This window comes from Ranitomeya imitator, chromosome 4 (assembly GCF_032444005.1).
Source record: "Ranitomeya imitator isolate aRanImi1 chromosome 4, aRanImi1.pri, whole genome shotgun sequence".
In the NCBI taxonomy this organism is placed as follows: domain Eukaryota; kingdom Metazoa; phylum Chordata; class Amphibia; order Anura; family Dendrobatidae; genus Ranitomeya; species Ranitomeya imitator.
Window position 1 is genome coordinate 329,996,457 of NC_091285.1, and position 15,641 is coordinate 330,012,097.

General features: G+C 41.9%; 1 protein-coding gene across 5 annotated transcripts in view; it reads left to right on the top strand.

The window, feature by feature from the left end:
• The window catches only part of PLXNB2 (plexin B2), a 304,814-nt gene that overhangs the window by 232,895 nt on the left and 56,278 nt on the right, over window positions 1-15,641 (top strand). For all 5 annotated transcript variants that reach the window (XM_069764921.1, XM_069764920.1, XM_069764922.1 and 2 more), the window contains 6 exons: window positions 1,761-1,914; window positions 3,181-3,295; window positions 3,383-3,485; window positions 4,763-4,864; window positions 14,064-14,165; window positions 15,294-15,375. In XM_069764921.1, the coding sequence (XP_069621022.1) occupies window positions 1,761-1,914; window positions 3,181-3,295; window positions 3,383-3,485; window positions 4,763-4,864; window positions 14,064-14,165; window positions 15,294-15,375 (658 nt within the window). The remainder of the gene's footprint in view (window positions 1-1,760; window positions 1,915-3,180; window positions 3,296-3,382; window positions 3,486-4,762; window positions 4,865-14,063; window positions 14,166-15,293; window positions 15,376-15,641) is intronic.

A 15,641-nucleotide genomic window follows, 5' to 3' on the forward strand; every position in this document is an offset into this window, starting at 1 on the left:
GGCCTGTATGACAAAGGCGTTGGTCTTCTGGGGGCGAGGGCCTTTCTTAAACTACAGGGTGGGCCATTTATAGAGTTGCATTCATAAATTGCTGACTTCAAATTGGCCGCCATGGTCACCTCCGATCTTGAAAAGGTTTCCCCCTCCCATATACTAATGTGCCACGAACGGGAAGTTGATATCACCAACCATTCCCATTTTATTTAAGTGTGTCCATATACGTGGCACACCCAGGTGTATCCATATAAGTTGCCCACCCAGTATAGAACAGAAAAATTATGCCTTTTTTGTAATGAAAGCAGATTTATTTTAAGCCTAAAAATGATAATAAAAAAAATAATTTTCCTACCTACGCTTACATATTGTGAATTAATCATAGCTGTAGAAAGACATGAACCGCACATCCAAAACGTATACATTAATCTATAGCGTCTAAGCATAAATTTACAAAACTGAACATGAGGTTCTCAGTTTAACATTCTGATCAGACTGTATGAAGCCCACTGGCACGTCACGGTGAACCTGTGTGTGTCCCAGACCCTAAAGGTGTGGTGCCGTGCGCCAACCACTTCCGCAATGATGGTGCACCGGAAGGGCAAGCCACCTGTGAGTTTGATTTCCCATGAATCAAGGCCACTGAACCCCACAGTCACAGCAATAATGGCAGCCACACACCACTAATACCAAGTGAAAGGAGGTAAAAAGCTCCTCTTCCACGTGTTCTCAGGTGGAGCCCCACTTTCAGTCTACTGCTAATTAAAACCGCCTGTGCCAGTGGGAGAAGTCCGGGTCCCCAGTTATATTTCATACGTCAATTTTTGCTAAGCTGCATTAGATCATTATATAGTTTTGGATGTGCGTCCATGTCTTTCTACAGCGATGGTACAGTGTGAATTAATTCTGCAGCGCTTTATGGAAATTGTCATCAAGCACATCAGTCCTTCTTCCCAAAATGTCTCACAATGTAATGGCCTCATATCGCACACCTATACTGGGGCACTTGTAAAGAAATTTGGTAGTTCTGTTTTAAGTGTGTGGGAGAGTTCACACAGAAAACCCACAAGCATGAACATGAAAACTCCAGGCAGATGTTGTCCTTGGCCAGATTATTCTCCTAATGCTTAGGATAATTATGTCCATCACATAAAATGCATTAATAGCATTCCTGAAAGGCTGAGAACTGCTTACCCCTGTGTCCCCTACCTGAAAGGCACACTTTTTTCTTTCATTTAACCTTGAGATAATAGTTAATGGATGCTTGTTCTATTAATATAAGTAATAGCATAGTTATTTCCAATATGCCTATCATTTTATTTTATTTTTCTCTTCATTTTGGAGTGGGGGTTAGTTATCTAAAAGGGTTAGCCACTTTATCTTTGAGTGTATTAGTATTAATTATTACAGAGTCAGTATCGCCTGGTTGTTAGTGCAGCGTTCCTCCCAGACTGCACAGCTCTCCTTCCTGTCCATAAAATGACTTACTTTGGAGGAGTGTGTGATCAGGCCGGTCCTTCAGCCTCCTGCAAGTAACAAACATCTGCTGCTGATGGAAGAGGCTGATGGACAGGTCTGATTGTGTCCCTTCACTAGCAGGACATGAGCCTGATATATTAGTAAGTTCCATTAAGTCATGTCCCCAGCATGCGATAAAATAAAGAGAACGCGATTGACCCCTTTCAGACAAGTTTACATACAATTGTGTTATTACGGTTTTGCAGTCTCTTTGGTGCAACAAATACAAATGACTCTTGCTGTTACAGGTTATGTTAAGTGTGACACCATCGATATCATTGCATAAAGATGACCAATTGACTTGCAACTTTGGAGGTCACATACGCCCGGCCGTTTTGGAAAGTGATGGATCTTTTTCTTGTCCTCACCCTCATGATATTCCAGCTACTGTGCCTGGGCTCGGTAAGTAAAATGAAAATATAATATATACAGTACTGTGCAAAAGGTTTAGGCAGCTTTGGGAAAAATGTTGGAAGTAAGAATAAAAAAAAAAATAGAAGAGGTAATATCTGATTTTTATCAATAAGAGAATGATCAAAAGAGAAATGTAAATGAATCACTATATGCTGTGACCGCCCTTTTACTTTCTAACCAGCATCCATTCTTGTAGGTACACTTACTTGCACACAGTTTTTGATGGAACTCTGTAAGGAGGTTGTTCCAAACATTGTGGAGAACTAACCATATATCTTTTGCAACACCAAAAGGAAAAGTCATGGAACTTTGGGACACAAGATCAATAAATGTTAATGATATGCAAATGATCAGTAAATGGAAACAACATTTTCATTCTATCTCAGTTTATTTCGTATTAAATTATTAGCGCCACACACTTACATGCCTTGGCAAGGCTATTAATAGTTGTTTTAGGAAGATTCTTCCACATTCCAATGAATGTTCTTCCATGCACTTGGGTACGCAAATTTTCAAAATTGACTGCCAGCATTTTGCAGTTACTGACCAGTGATGTCCCACATGTGCTCTATGGGAGAATATGGTATGCCTTACATTGTTAAATTACTTTTGGGACACTTCATAGACTTGTCAAACCACTGGTTTTACTAGAAAATCAATAGAACACCAAGCTGCTAGTGTCTCTCGGATGAAGCCTAGAGGTGTCCTGCTACTGTGCATTATGTCACCCCATACCACAACTGGTGTGACGTTTCCTCGTGAAGGCCTCTCTGTCAAATTGTCCATGTGGTCTCCAGACTATTCCCCGCTATCATTGCATCCAATAGAAGCTAGACCTCCATTCCAACTTCCAACGCCATTTAGCGCTGAACCATGATAGCCTTTGAAAAGTGGTGGCATAACACCGATTTGTCTCATATCCTAGTGTTATGCAAACGCCACCTGATGGTTCCTGTAAACTGTTTGACATTTTAGGTTTTCTATATATTGTGCAATTTCACTTGCAGTACAGAATGGATCAAGGTATTTCTGTACATTGACTCCTACTCGGTACTGAATAGAGATGTTTTGAAAATTTTGTTTCCATTTTTTCATCATTTGCGTGCTTGGAACATGTCCATCAGTCCTGTGGATTCCATAATTCCACGACTTTACCTTTTAGGGTGGAGGAATGTATATATACTCTGTGTTCACATGCGTAAAAAATATATATATATAGATTGTAATTCTTTGTAAAATTTCTGTTCACTACAGATTATGTTAATGTTAATATTCAACTATTTGTGACGAACAAAAATGTGTTGTTCGCTGAATATACCTATCGGTTTTACAACTGTGAAGAATCGATGAATCTTTCAGAAAATTTGCCGTAAGTAGTTTCAGTATAAATTAGCTTGGAGGTTGCTTTGCCTCCACTCTAGGACATAAGTAATGCTAAATGTTTCTTGACCTCCAGATGCATTTCTTGCGTAACTACACAATGGCAATGTCAATGGGATGTAAAGAGTCATAAATGTGTGGACATGACTCCAGATGATGAGCCCTCAATAATCCGCCAGGTACGATTCATGTTTCACAATCAAGTTGTAAAATCTATATATAAAATCTTTGTGATATATATAGATATATATATCTATATATATAATTGTCTAAGGGTTTTTCCGTCTGTCTGTCTGTCTGTCCTGGAAATCCCGCATCTCTGATTGGTCGAGGCCACCAGGCCTCGACCAATCAGAGACGGGCACAGTATCGACGTAGAAATCCCGCGTCTCTGATTGGTCGAGGCCGCCAGGCCTCGACCAATCAGCAACGGGCACAGTATCGCCGTAGATGCCATAATGGTTGCCATGGCGACGGTGATGTCATAAAGGTTGCCTCGACCAATCAGCGACGGGCACAATCTGCCGCGAATTCTGGAATCATCATTGTCCATATACTACGGGGACATGCATATTCTAGAATACCCGATGCGTTAGAATCGGGCCACAATCTAGTAAGTGTGTGTATGTATATATATGTATGCATATATGTATGTGTATATATATATATATATATATATATATATATATATATATATATATATATATAATCACAAAGGGCATCTTTTCCCATTTCTGTGGTTACAATATAACCCTACAGTAACCACGTGATTCTCTAAAATCCATTTAATGTAAAGATACAGCTGGGGGCAGATGTCAAATTGCACATATTCTTATACAAATTGGAGCCCCCCACTCAGCATGTATGGAGGATAAAGTGGCCAATAGCATAACAAAGTAGAAGTGAGGTAATTAGATCTAAATCGTGGTGGTTTGGTTAGGTTTGTACTGGTGTTGTATTTTCTGGTTTTCTTTTTACTGCCACAAATTTCCAGCCAAACTTATGGGGTTTTGTAAATTGAGCTAACAGCATCATGTTTGCGTATGAACTGATAGTTATTCCATGAGAGCAGCAGTGACGCAAATTGTGGATATAATATGGATGATAAAATCTAGCTGCATTATGGTCACATGAATCATCCTCGAGACTCGATGTTTGTGGTTGCACTACATTTATAGTTGCCTAAGGCCGCATTCAGACATCCATTTTTCACATATTTTGTTGAGCTCTCGACTGTGTCTAATTCCATCTAAGTACCACTTGCTATTCAAAAAGTTGGCATGTTTTTTAATTGTCTGCCCTGCTTCGTAATGGTTTTGAGTTATTGATATATTATTGAAATGGTTTGCATTTTTTTATTTTTTTTATTTTATTATATTCTTCATCTACATTTCTACTTATTTTTGCAACTTTCTTCTGTTTTTAGCATAATTGGTAATCCATTTATCTTTTTTAGGAAGGAGATTGCCCACAGTTCTTCCAACCAGATCCTTCATTTATCCCAATGGATCTAACAAATACTATCCAATTTTATGGGAAAAATCTTGAACCTTTCAAAGTAATGTATCATTTACTGTTATTCTTTTGTGCATTTTCATTTCACTCTCAATAGAAGCCCAAAGTTCTAAAGCATTGAGGCAATATTGTAATCATGGGAAATATTTGTGTTTCCTTTTTTAATAAGCTAGTAGACCAGCCAGATGTATGCCATGTGTATAATCTGCTGGATTCGTCACCCTCCTTCCAAGTTGCTCCTCTGCAGTCAAAATGAAGGGTCATATTTCCACATGTGAAAATGCTGCAGTTTTCTGCACCAGAATACATAACAGGAGTTTACTCTATTGTTTTTTTCCCTTTTTATGCATTTTTGGTGCAGATTTGACTGTTTTTGTAGTACATATTTTTAATGCATCTTCAGGAGCACACCACTCCCACCTTCCTCCTTCTAGGAGGGGTGTGCTCTTGAAGATTTAGAGTGGTCGCTCCACTGGTCCAAACTCAGCTCTTTCCCAGGTAGCTAGAAGAATCATGGAAGAAGTGCAGGAGGTGGCGTAAGATGCATCAAATTCATTGAGAAACTAGAACATCTTAAGAAATGTGGCGCATCCTTCAGATGGCATGCTCAGTCATAAATTATGTGGCATTAATTATGGGGATTTTGTTGATCTCTCGGCTGTGCCGAATTCCAACTAAGCACCACTTACTATTCAAAAAGTTGGCAAAACTGGTATAAAATCGTCAAAAACCTCAAAGTTTTGCTACATTTCAAACCGTTTTATGCTAGAACTCTGAGAAAAACTGTTTGCAATAGCCCTAGGCCATAATTCATCAAAGTTGCTTCATTTGTTGGACGTACAGTGAAAGAATAAAAGTGTACATCAAATGTCTTTCAATAGTTTTAAGTATTTTGTTTTCTATGATTTGATTCAGTATTTTCAAGTAAAGAGCTCTCCTTGCTCTGCAGGTTGTAATCTGAATTTTGTTTTTGTGATTCACCTCATGCGAATCCACCAAAATGGCAGCCATCTTATTAGTAGTGGGCTAGGAAAGAGGCGAAAAAAATAACAGCTGAACTTTTCATCCACCTTCACTATTCGCCGCTGATCGAAATGCAGAGTAGCCCTCTGTGCATCATGACCTCACAGAATGTAGCACCTGAGGCCTAGTGAGTGCTTCAGGTGACATTGTGCCATCAAAGAGCGTGTCCCATGAAAGAGGAGGCCAGATGGAGCTTCAGTGGCATTAGGCTATGATAACCCCACAACCTCACCCATAACTTTATCATAGAGATGTTGATGCATTGTCATGGCTGTCCGGGGATAACATTGGCCAGAGTCTAAAATAATACACTTGATGAGACTGCCATCACACTAGCAGTATTTGGTCAGTATTTTACCTCAGTATTTGTAAGCCAAAACCAGGAGTGGGTGATAATACAGAAGAGGTGCATATGTTTCTATTATACTTTTCCTCTAATTGTTCCACTCCTGGTTTTGGCTTACAAATACTGATGTAAAATACTGACCAAATACTGCTAGTGTGACGGCAGCAAAACCCTGAAAGCATCTCTATGAGCGATCAAACTCATTGAAGTTCAATGCCCACAGTGGGACTATAGTCCATTGATCCATCACAAAATAGCTTGTGATCCTAAAACAACAATGAAGGAATCAACTAATCACTCAAGTCAATGGAAGAGTAGAAAAGATACTAATGGAAATTTATTAGCAATATGTACCCTAAAATTGTACCATGAAAAAAAAATACAATTTCTCCCATGAAGCCCACATACATCTATATTGACAGAAAAATCAAACCGCGACGGCCCTTGGAACAGAGCAATAAATGCTGTATACTGAAGAGCCAATGCAGTGGTGTCCTGAGGGGATAAATGCTGCCATACCTTGCTGAGAAAACCTGAGAATCCTGTTTCCCCACCCACACTGTGATTGACAGCGTTTCTAGCATGCAGGGAGAGTTGTCAATCACTGTGTGTGGTGGGTCAAAGCCCTGTCAGCATTTCAACAGCTTTCAACATGAAAAAACTGCCAAATATCACAGAAAGCTATAAATCGGCACTGTAGCATCTCCAGGTGTCTATCGCATGCTACTCTAGGGTAGCATTAAAGACCTGACATGGCCGTTCTAATGTTTATTTTAAAGGTATTGGATGTTTTTACCTTTAAATGTGCTGCTTCAGGACATTGTAATTCACATTCTTGAAAACTGGAGGTCTTCTGCGTTTCTCCGACTATTTTTGCACCACATTGCATAAGTTTTTGACTTTGAGGCCCATTTCGAGAGGTGTTTGGGATGTATGCTTATATCAGAATTCTCATTCATAATGTTATATGTCATTGTCTCTTTTGGTAATACAGACCCCGTCTAAAGGGTTTTTGCGTTGCTCTCAGTTCAGCTGCTGAGCACCAGATGGGCAGTGCCCATGTCCATTAACCCCTTCATGACCCAGCCTATTTTGACCTTAAAGACCTTGCCGTTTTTTGCAATTCTGACCAGTGTCCCTTTATGAGGTAATAACTCGGGAACGCTTCAACGAATCCTAGCGGTTCTGAGATTGTTTTTTCGTGACATATTGGGCTTCATGTTAGTGGTAAATTTAGGTCAATAAATTCTGTGTTTATTTGTGATAAAAACGGAAATTTGGCGAAAATTTTGAAAATTTCGCAATTTTCACATTTTGAATTTTTATTCTGTTAAACCAGAGAGTTATGTGACACAAAATAGTTAATAAATAACATTTCCCACACGTCTACTTTACATCAGCACAATTTTGGAAACAAAATTTTTTTTTGCTAGGAAGTTATAAGGGTTAAAATTTGACCAGCGATTTCTCATTTTTACAACGAAATTTACAAAACCATTTTTTTTAGGGACCACCTCACATTTGAAGTCAGTTTGAGGGGTCTATATGGCTGAAAATACCCAAAAGTGACACCATTCTAAAAACTGCACCCCTCAAGGTGCACAAAACCACATTCCAGAAGTTTATTAACCCTTCAGGTGCTTCACAGCAGCAGAAGCAACATGAAAGGAAAAAATGAACATTTAACTTTTTAGTCACAAAAATGATCTTTCAGCAACAATTTTTTTATTTTCCGAATGGTAAAAAGAGAAACTGAACCACGAAAGTTGTTGTCCAATTTGTCCTGAGTACGCTGATACCTCATATGTGGGGGTAAACCACTGTTTGGGCGCACGGCAGGGCTTGGAAGGGAAGGAGCGCCATTTGACTTTTTGAATCAAAAATTGGCTCCACTCTTTAGCGGACACCATGTCACGTTTGAAGAGCCCCCGTGTGCCTAAAAATTGGAGCTCCCCCACAAGTGACCCCATTTTGGAAACCAGACGCCCCAAGGAACTTATCTAGATGCATAGTGAGCACTTTAAACCCCCAGGTGCTTCACAAATTGATCCGTAAAAATGAAAAAGTACTTTTTTTTCCCAAAAAATTTTTTAGCCTCAATTTTTTCATTTTCACATGGACAACAGGATAAAATGGATTCTAAAATTTGTTTGGCAATTTCTCCTGAGTACACCGATACCTCACATGTGGGGGTAAACCACTGTTTGGGCACATGGTAAGGCTCGGAAGGGAAGGAGCGCCATTTGACTTTTTGAATGAAAAATTATCTCCATCGTTAGCGGACACCATGTCGCGTTTGGAGAGACCCTGTGTGCTTAAACATTGGAGCTCCCCCACAAGTGACCCCATTTTGGAAACTGGACCCCCCAAGGAACTTATATAGATGCCTAGTGAGCACTTTAAACCCTCAGGTGCTTCACAAATTGATCCGTAAAAATGAAAAAGTACTTTTTTTTCACAAAAAATTTCTTTTCGCCTCAATTTTTTCATTTTCACATGGGCAATAGGATAAAATGGATCCTAAAATTTGTTGAGCAATTTCTCCCGAGTACGCCGATACCTCATATGTGGGGGTAAACCACTGTTTGGGCACAAGGCAGGGCTCGGAAGGGAAGGCGCGCCTTTTGACTTTTTGAATGGAAAATTAGCTCCAATTGTTAGCGGACACCATGTCGCATTTGGAGCGCCCCTGTGTGCCTATGCAATGGAGCTCCCCCACAAGTGACCCCATTTTGGAAACTAGACCCCCCAAGGAACTTATCTAGATGCATACTGAGCACTTTAAACCCCCAGGTGCTTCACAGAAGTTTATAATGCAGAGCCATGAAAATAAAAAATAATTTTTCTTTTCTCAAAAATGATTTTTTAGCCTGGAATTTCCTATTTTGCCAATGGTAATAGGAGAAATTGGACCACAAATATTGTTGTCCAGTTTGTCCTGAGTACGCAGATACCCCATATGTGGGGGTAAACCACTGTTTGGGCGCACGGCAGGGCTCAGAAGGGAAGGCACGCCATTTGGCTTTTTAAATGGAAAATTAGCTCCAATCATTAGCGGATACCATGTTGCATTTGGAGAGCCCCTGTGTGCCTAAACATTGGAGATCCCCAACAAATGACCCCTTTTTGGAAACTAGACCCCCAAAGGAACTAATCTAGATGTGTGGTGAGCACTTTGAACCCTCAAGTGCTTCACAGAAGTTTATAACGCAGAGCCATGAAAATAAAATAAAAAATTTCTTTTCTCAAAAATGATTTTTTAGCCCGCAATTTTTTATTTTCCCAAGGGTAACAGGAGAAATTTGACCCCAAAAGTTGTTGTCCAGTTTCACCTGAGTACGCTGATACCCCATATGTGGGGGTAAACCACTGTTTGGGCACATGCCAGGGCTCGGAAGTGATGTAGTGACGTTTTGAAATGCAGACTTTGATGGAATGCTCTGCGGGCGTCACGTTGCGTTTGCAGAGCCCCTGATGTGGCTAAACAGTAGAAACCCCCCACAAGTGACCCCATTTTGGAAACTAGACCCCGAAAGGAACTTATCTAGATGTGAGGTGAGCACTTTGAACCCCCAAGTGCTTCACAGAAGTTCATAACACAGAGCAGTGAAAATAATAAATACGTTTTCTTTCCTCAAAAATAATTTTTTAGCCCAGAATTTTTTAATTTTCCCAAGGGTAACAGGAGAAATTTGACCCCAATATTTGTTGTCCAGTTTCTCCTGAGTACGTTGATACCCCATATGTGGGGGTAAACTACTATTTGGGCACTTGCCGGGGCTCGGAAGTGAAGTAGTGACGTTTTGAAATACAGACTTTGATGGAATGCTCTACGGGCGTCACGTTGCGTTTGCAGAGCCCCTGATGTGACTAAACAGTAGAAACCCCCCACAAGTCACCCCATTTCGGAAACTAGACCCCGAAATGAAATTATCTAGATATGTGGTGAGCACTTTCAACCCCCAAGTGCTTCACAGAAGTTTATAACGCAGAGCCGTGAAAATAATAAATACGTTTTCTTTCCTCAAAAATAATTTTTTAGCCCAGAATTTTTTATTTTCCCAAGGGTTACAGGAGAAATTGGACCCCAAAAGTTGTTGTCCAGTTTCTCCTGAGTAAGCTGATACCCCTTGTGTGGGGGTAAACCACTGTTTGGGCACACGTCGGGGCTCAGAAGGGAAGAAGTGACTTTTGAAATGCAGACTTTGATGGAATGGTCTGCGGGCGTCACGTTGCGTTTGCAGAGCCCCTGGTGTGCCTAAACAGTAGAAACCCCCCACAAGTGACCCCATTTTGGAAACTAGACCCCCAAAGCAACTTATCTAGATATGTGGTGAGCACTTTGAACCCCTAAGTGCTTTACAGAAGCTTATAACGCAGAGCCGTGAAAATAATAAATACGTTTTCTTTCCTCAAAAATAATTTTTTAGCCCAGAATTTTTTATTTTCCCAAGGGTTACAGGAGAAATTGGACCCCAAAAGTTGTTGTCCAGTTTCTCCTGAGTACTCCGATACCCCATGTGTGGGGGTAAACCACTGTTTGGGCGCACGTCGGGGCTCAGAAGGGAAGTAGTGACTTTTGAAATGCAGACTTTGATGGAATGGTCTGCGGACGTCACGTTGCGTTTGCAGAGCCCCTGGTGTGCCTAAACAGTAGAAACCCCCCACAAGTGACCCCATTTTGGAAACTAGACCCCCCAAGGAACTTATCTAGATATGTGCTGAGCACTTTGAATCCCCAAGTGCTTCACAGACGTTTACAACGCAGAGCCGTGAAAATAAAAAATCATTTTTCTTTCCTCAAAAATGATGTTTTAGCAAGCAATTTTTTATTTTCTCAAGGGTAACAGGAGAAATTGGACCCCAGTAATTGTTGCGCAGTTTGTCCTGAGTATGATGGTACCCCATATGTGGGGGTAAACCACTGTTTGGGCACACGTCGGGGCTCGGAAGTGAGGGAGCACCATTTGACTTTTTGAATACAAGATTGGCTGGAATCAATGGTGGCGCCATGTTGCGTTTGGAGACCCCCTGATGTGCCTAAACAGTGGAAACCCCTCAATTCTAACTCCAACACTAACCCCAACACAACCCTAATCCCAACTGTAGCCATAACCCTAATCACAACCATAACCCCAACACACCCCTAACCACAACCCTAACCCCAACACACCCCTAACCACAACCCTAACCCCAACACACCCCTAACCACAACCCTAATTCCAACCCAACCCTAACCCTAAGGCTATGTGCCAACGTTGCGGATTCGTATGAGATTTTTCAGCACCATTTTTGAAAAATCCGCGGGTAAACGGCACTGCGTTTTACCTGCGGATTTTCCGCGGATTTCCAGTGTTTTTTGTGCGGATTTCACCTGTGGATTCCTATTGAGGAACAAGTGTAAAACGCTGCGGAATCCGCACAAAGAACTGACATGCTGCGGAAAATACAACACAGCGTTTCCGCGCGGTATTTTCCGCACCATGGGCACAGCGGATTAGGTTTTCCATATGTTTACATGGTACTGTAAACCTGATGGAACACTGCTGCTGATCCGCAGCCAAATCCGCACCGTGTGCACATAGCCTAATTCTAAAGGTATGTGCACACGCTGTGGATCCGCAGCAGTTTCCCATGAGTTTACAGTTCAATGTAAACCTATGGGAAACAAAAATCGCTGTACACATGCTGCGGAAAAACTGCACGGAAACGCAGGGGTTTACATTCCGCAGCATGTCGCTTCTTTCTGCGGATTCCGCAGTGGTTTTACAACTGCTCCAATAGAAAATCGCAATTGTAAAACTGCAGTGAAATGCGCAGAAAAAAACGCGGTAAATTCGCAGCGGTTTAGCACTGCGTATTTATCAAATCCTCTGCGGAAAAATCCGCAGAGGACCAGAATACGTGTGCACATCCCGAACCCTAACCCTACCCCTAACCCTACCCCTAACCCTACCCCTAACCCTAACCCTAGTTCTTACCCCAACCTTAGTGGAAAAAAAAAAATTTTTTTTTTTTTTTTATTGTCCCTACCTATGGGGGTGACAAAGGGGGGGGGGGGGGTCATTTACTATTTTTTTTATTTTGATCACTGAGATAGATTATATCTCAGTGATCAATCTCAGTGATCAAAATTCACTCTGGAACGAATCTGCCGGCCGGCAGATTCGGCGGGCGCACTGCACATGCGCCCGCCATTTTGGAAGATGGCGGCGCCCGGGAAAGAAGACGGACACCGGCAGGCTCGGTAAGTATAAGGGGGGAGATCAGGGCACGGGGGGGAGGCGTCGGAGCACGGGGGGGGGGGGGGCGTCGGAGCATGGATGAGGATCGGTGTGCGTGCGGGTGGATTGGAGCACGGGGTGGGGGATCGCTGTGCAGGGGGGTGGATCGGAGCACGGGGGGGGGATCGGAGCACGGGGGGTTTTCATTGGAGCACGGGGGGTGTGATTGGAGCACGGGAGGAGCGGACAGGAGGACGGGGGAGCGGAGCACTGGACGGAGGGGAGCGCTGCACAGATCGGGGGGCTGGGGTGGGTGCACATTAGTATTTCCAGCCATAGAAATGGCTCTGATTGGCAGTTTCACTTTCAACAGCCAATCAGAGCGATCGTAGCCACGGGGGGGTGAAGCCACCCCCCCTGGGCTAAACTACCACTCCCCCTGTCCCTGCAGATCGGGTGAAATGGGAGTTAACCCTTTCACCTGATCTGCAGGGACGCGATCTTTCTGTGACACAGCATATGCGTCACAGGTCGGATTGGCACCGACTTTCATGACGCATACGCTGTGTCACAGGTCGGGAAGGGGTTAACCATAGCCTAGCAGGTGTGGTGTACGTGGCTTATTTTAGTTAGCAGGACACATCCATATCAGGTCGGGTGGAGGCAATGCGCTGCATAAACCCTGCAGGGTCGCAGATTTTGGTGCTGAAATTTCTCTGACCGTACTTATAATACAAGGCGATGTTCACACATCCATGTTTTGTGGTCTGGGTATGGACCTCCGTGCACAAACAAGCCGAAGCTCTCCTGACCCTAACTCCATCATCTCGTATATGCCTGAGACTGTCAGAATAGTAGACACTGCCTGTTTGTGCGTCACAATCTGAAATACGGATTTGTGGGGTTTCCCTTACGTAATGGTTCAGGTTTTGGCTGTGAGTTAATAGAGAAATATAGAACACATCACTTCAAGCGGTGTACACTTCTGCTGTATTTTTCTTCATTGCTTTTCTTAACGTTGTGTATTTTTGGGGTCCATTCCATGTTTTCTTCAGCATGCAGCATTCTGTAATTGTGGTGGGTTTTTTTCAAAGAGGCTGTTTTTTTAGGACTAGGAATAAAACACAAAACACGCATGAAAGTTATGAATGTTTTATGGGGTTTTTTTTGTTTTTTTTACAAATCAGTAAAAAAAAAAGTAAAACCTAGAAGGAAGCCTTTGGGGTATTATCCTAGTGGCCTTACCTTAAACGTCTTGTATAAGGGTCAGGAATCTTATTGCCTTACATTTCTGGTACTTTTATTTTGCATGTTTAAGGCTTGGGCTACCAGGCAACATTGGCCACAACACATGTCGTGTGAATTGACGTTGGCTCAGTGCTGCTGCTGCTGCTACATTGTGGCGCTATAGAAGTGAATGTGTTCACATTTCAACACCTACACAACCCCATCAATAAAATCTCAAAAAAGTGAGTGTGATATTTTGTGACTTGTTTGCCGCGGCAGTGTGTCGCATTCTAATGCCATTCACTTGTATAGAGCCGCGATGTAACAGCGGTATTGAGTGAACTTTAGTTGAGAACTGGCGGTCATGGGAAAAGTCGCAATCTAGTTCTAACCTAACCATTCCTTTTCCTTCAAAACTGCAGGAAAAACGTTTTAGGGCTGGAAATGATGCGGGCAATGATAGACTGAAGTTCGATGTTCCTGTAGTAACGAATGCGGACACGTTCTCACTCTCGGTTCCAGAGGTATTTACCTTTACGTTGCCTGATTCTCTGGGTTTAGGAGGTCTCTGTTTTACCTAAATAACTAGTAATGGTTGTCTTTCTTCTTGTATGCTAATAGAACTCTACCCAAGAATGTGGAATTTGCAATTATTGAGCCCGTGCTGTTTGATAAGGATGTGTTTTAGATTTTTATGCCTATAGCTTATTTGTTTAGTATGATAAAGTACTAGTTCCCTAAACCCATAAACACCCTGCCTTCATTCTTCCAGCCAGGAGGTATTGGGAAATCCAGGCATGTCTCCTGCTGTGTTGTTTTAGGTTTAATGATATACGATCTTTGAGCACTGCTAAATGGCTGTTCTACAAATTCCGCTTTTACAGATTTGTTGCATGTTACCTTAAACTGGGGGCCAATGTGCACTTTCTTCATGACACTTTATGGAAATGGCTGAGCATGACTGGAATACCATTTTAAAAGGAATCTGTTAGCAGGATTTCACACCCCAAACTATTTGTGACTTTAAAAGACAAGTCCAGCAGTGCCTTTACATGGCAAGTTGGTTCCTCCGTTACTGAGTAATCAGCGTTTGACTTGATACACAAATGGCTAATGTAGATCTGAAGCCTCTGTCACTCCAGCTCTATTCCCCACCTAGCACTGCCGCCTCCTGTTGACAGATTCCCCTTTAAATTCTTACTTGCCTTAAGTCGATTATTTACAAGTGTCCTTATTGTTTTCGTACATTAAAAAACATTCATGTTCTACAGTCCGTCCTTGTGATCAGGTATTTCACAAATATAGTTTTCTGCATTTTCATGAAGTAATGTGTGTTTTTGTACATGATTGTGTGCTATGCATACAGTAAGAGTTGTAGAGTATTCTATGCATATGAGCATGTGTACGTATTGCTACAAGAGCAGGTGCAGGCATGCCATTGGTGCAACCCGCTCACAGGGCCCAAGAGGTAATAGCGCCCATTTCCAAAGTAGATGGAATTGTGCATTGTGATGAGCTATTGGGCTGCAAATGACCCATATATTGTTCTTGGACAGGGGCCCTCTTCTGTCTAATCTACAAGATTGTTAAAGGTTTTCTTTTAATTACAGCTTTGGTATGACAATACATAACCTATCTTTATTTCTATTTAGTTATCTGCTCAAAATGAAGAATCTGCTACCCTTGATATTTACATTAAAGTGGATGATCGAAAGATTGACAGTAAACTGAATGGTATGTCTATCTTGTCAGTCAAATATATGCACCCTGACAAGTGTGCACCCCCCCCCCCCCCCCCACACACACACACACACACACACACACACACACACACACACACACACACACACACACACACATTTTCCTCACAAAAAAAGGGAAAAAGGTGCGTCTTATGGTCCAAAAATATGGTATATAATTTTAAACTATAAACAGCTAAGGTGTGAGAGAGTTTGTTTTAACTTCCTTCTTCAGGAGTGCACTGACCTCAGTTTTCTGTT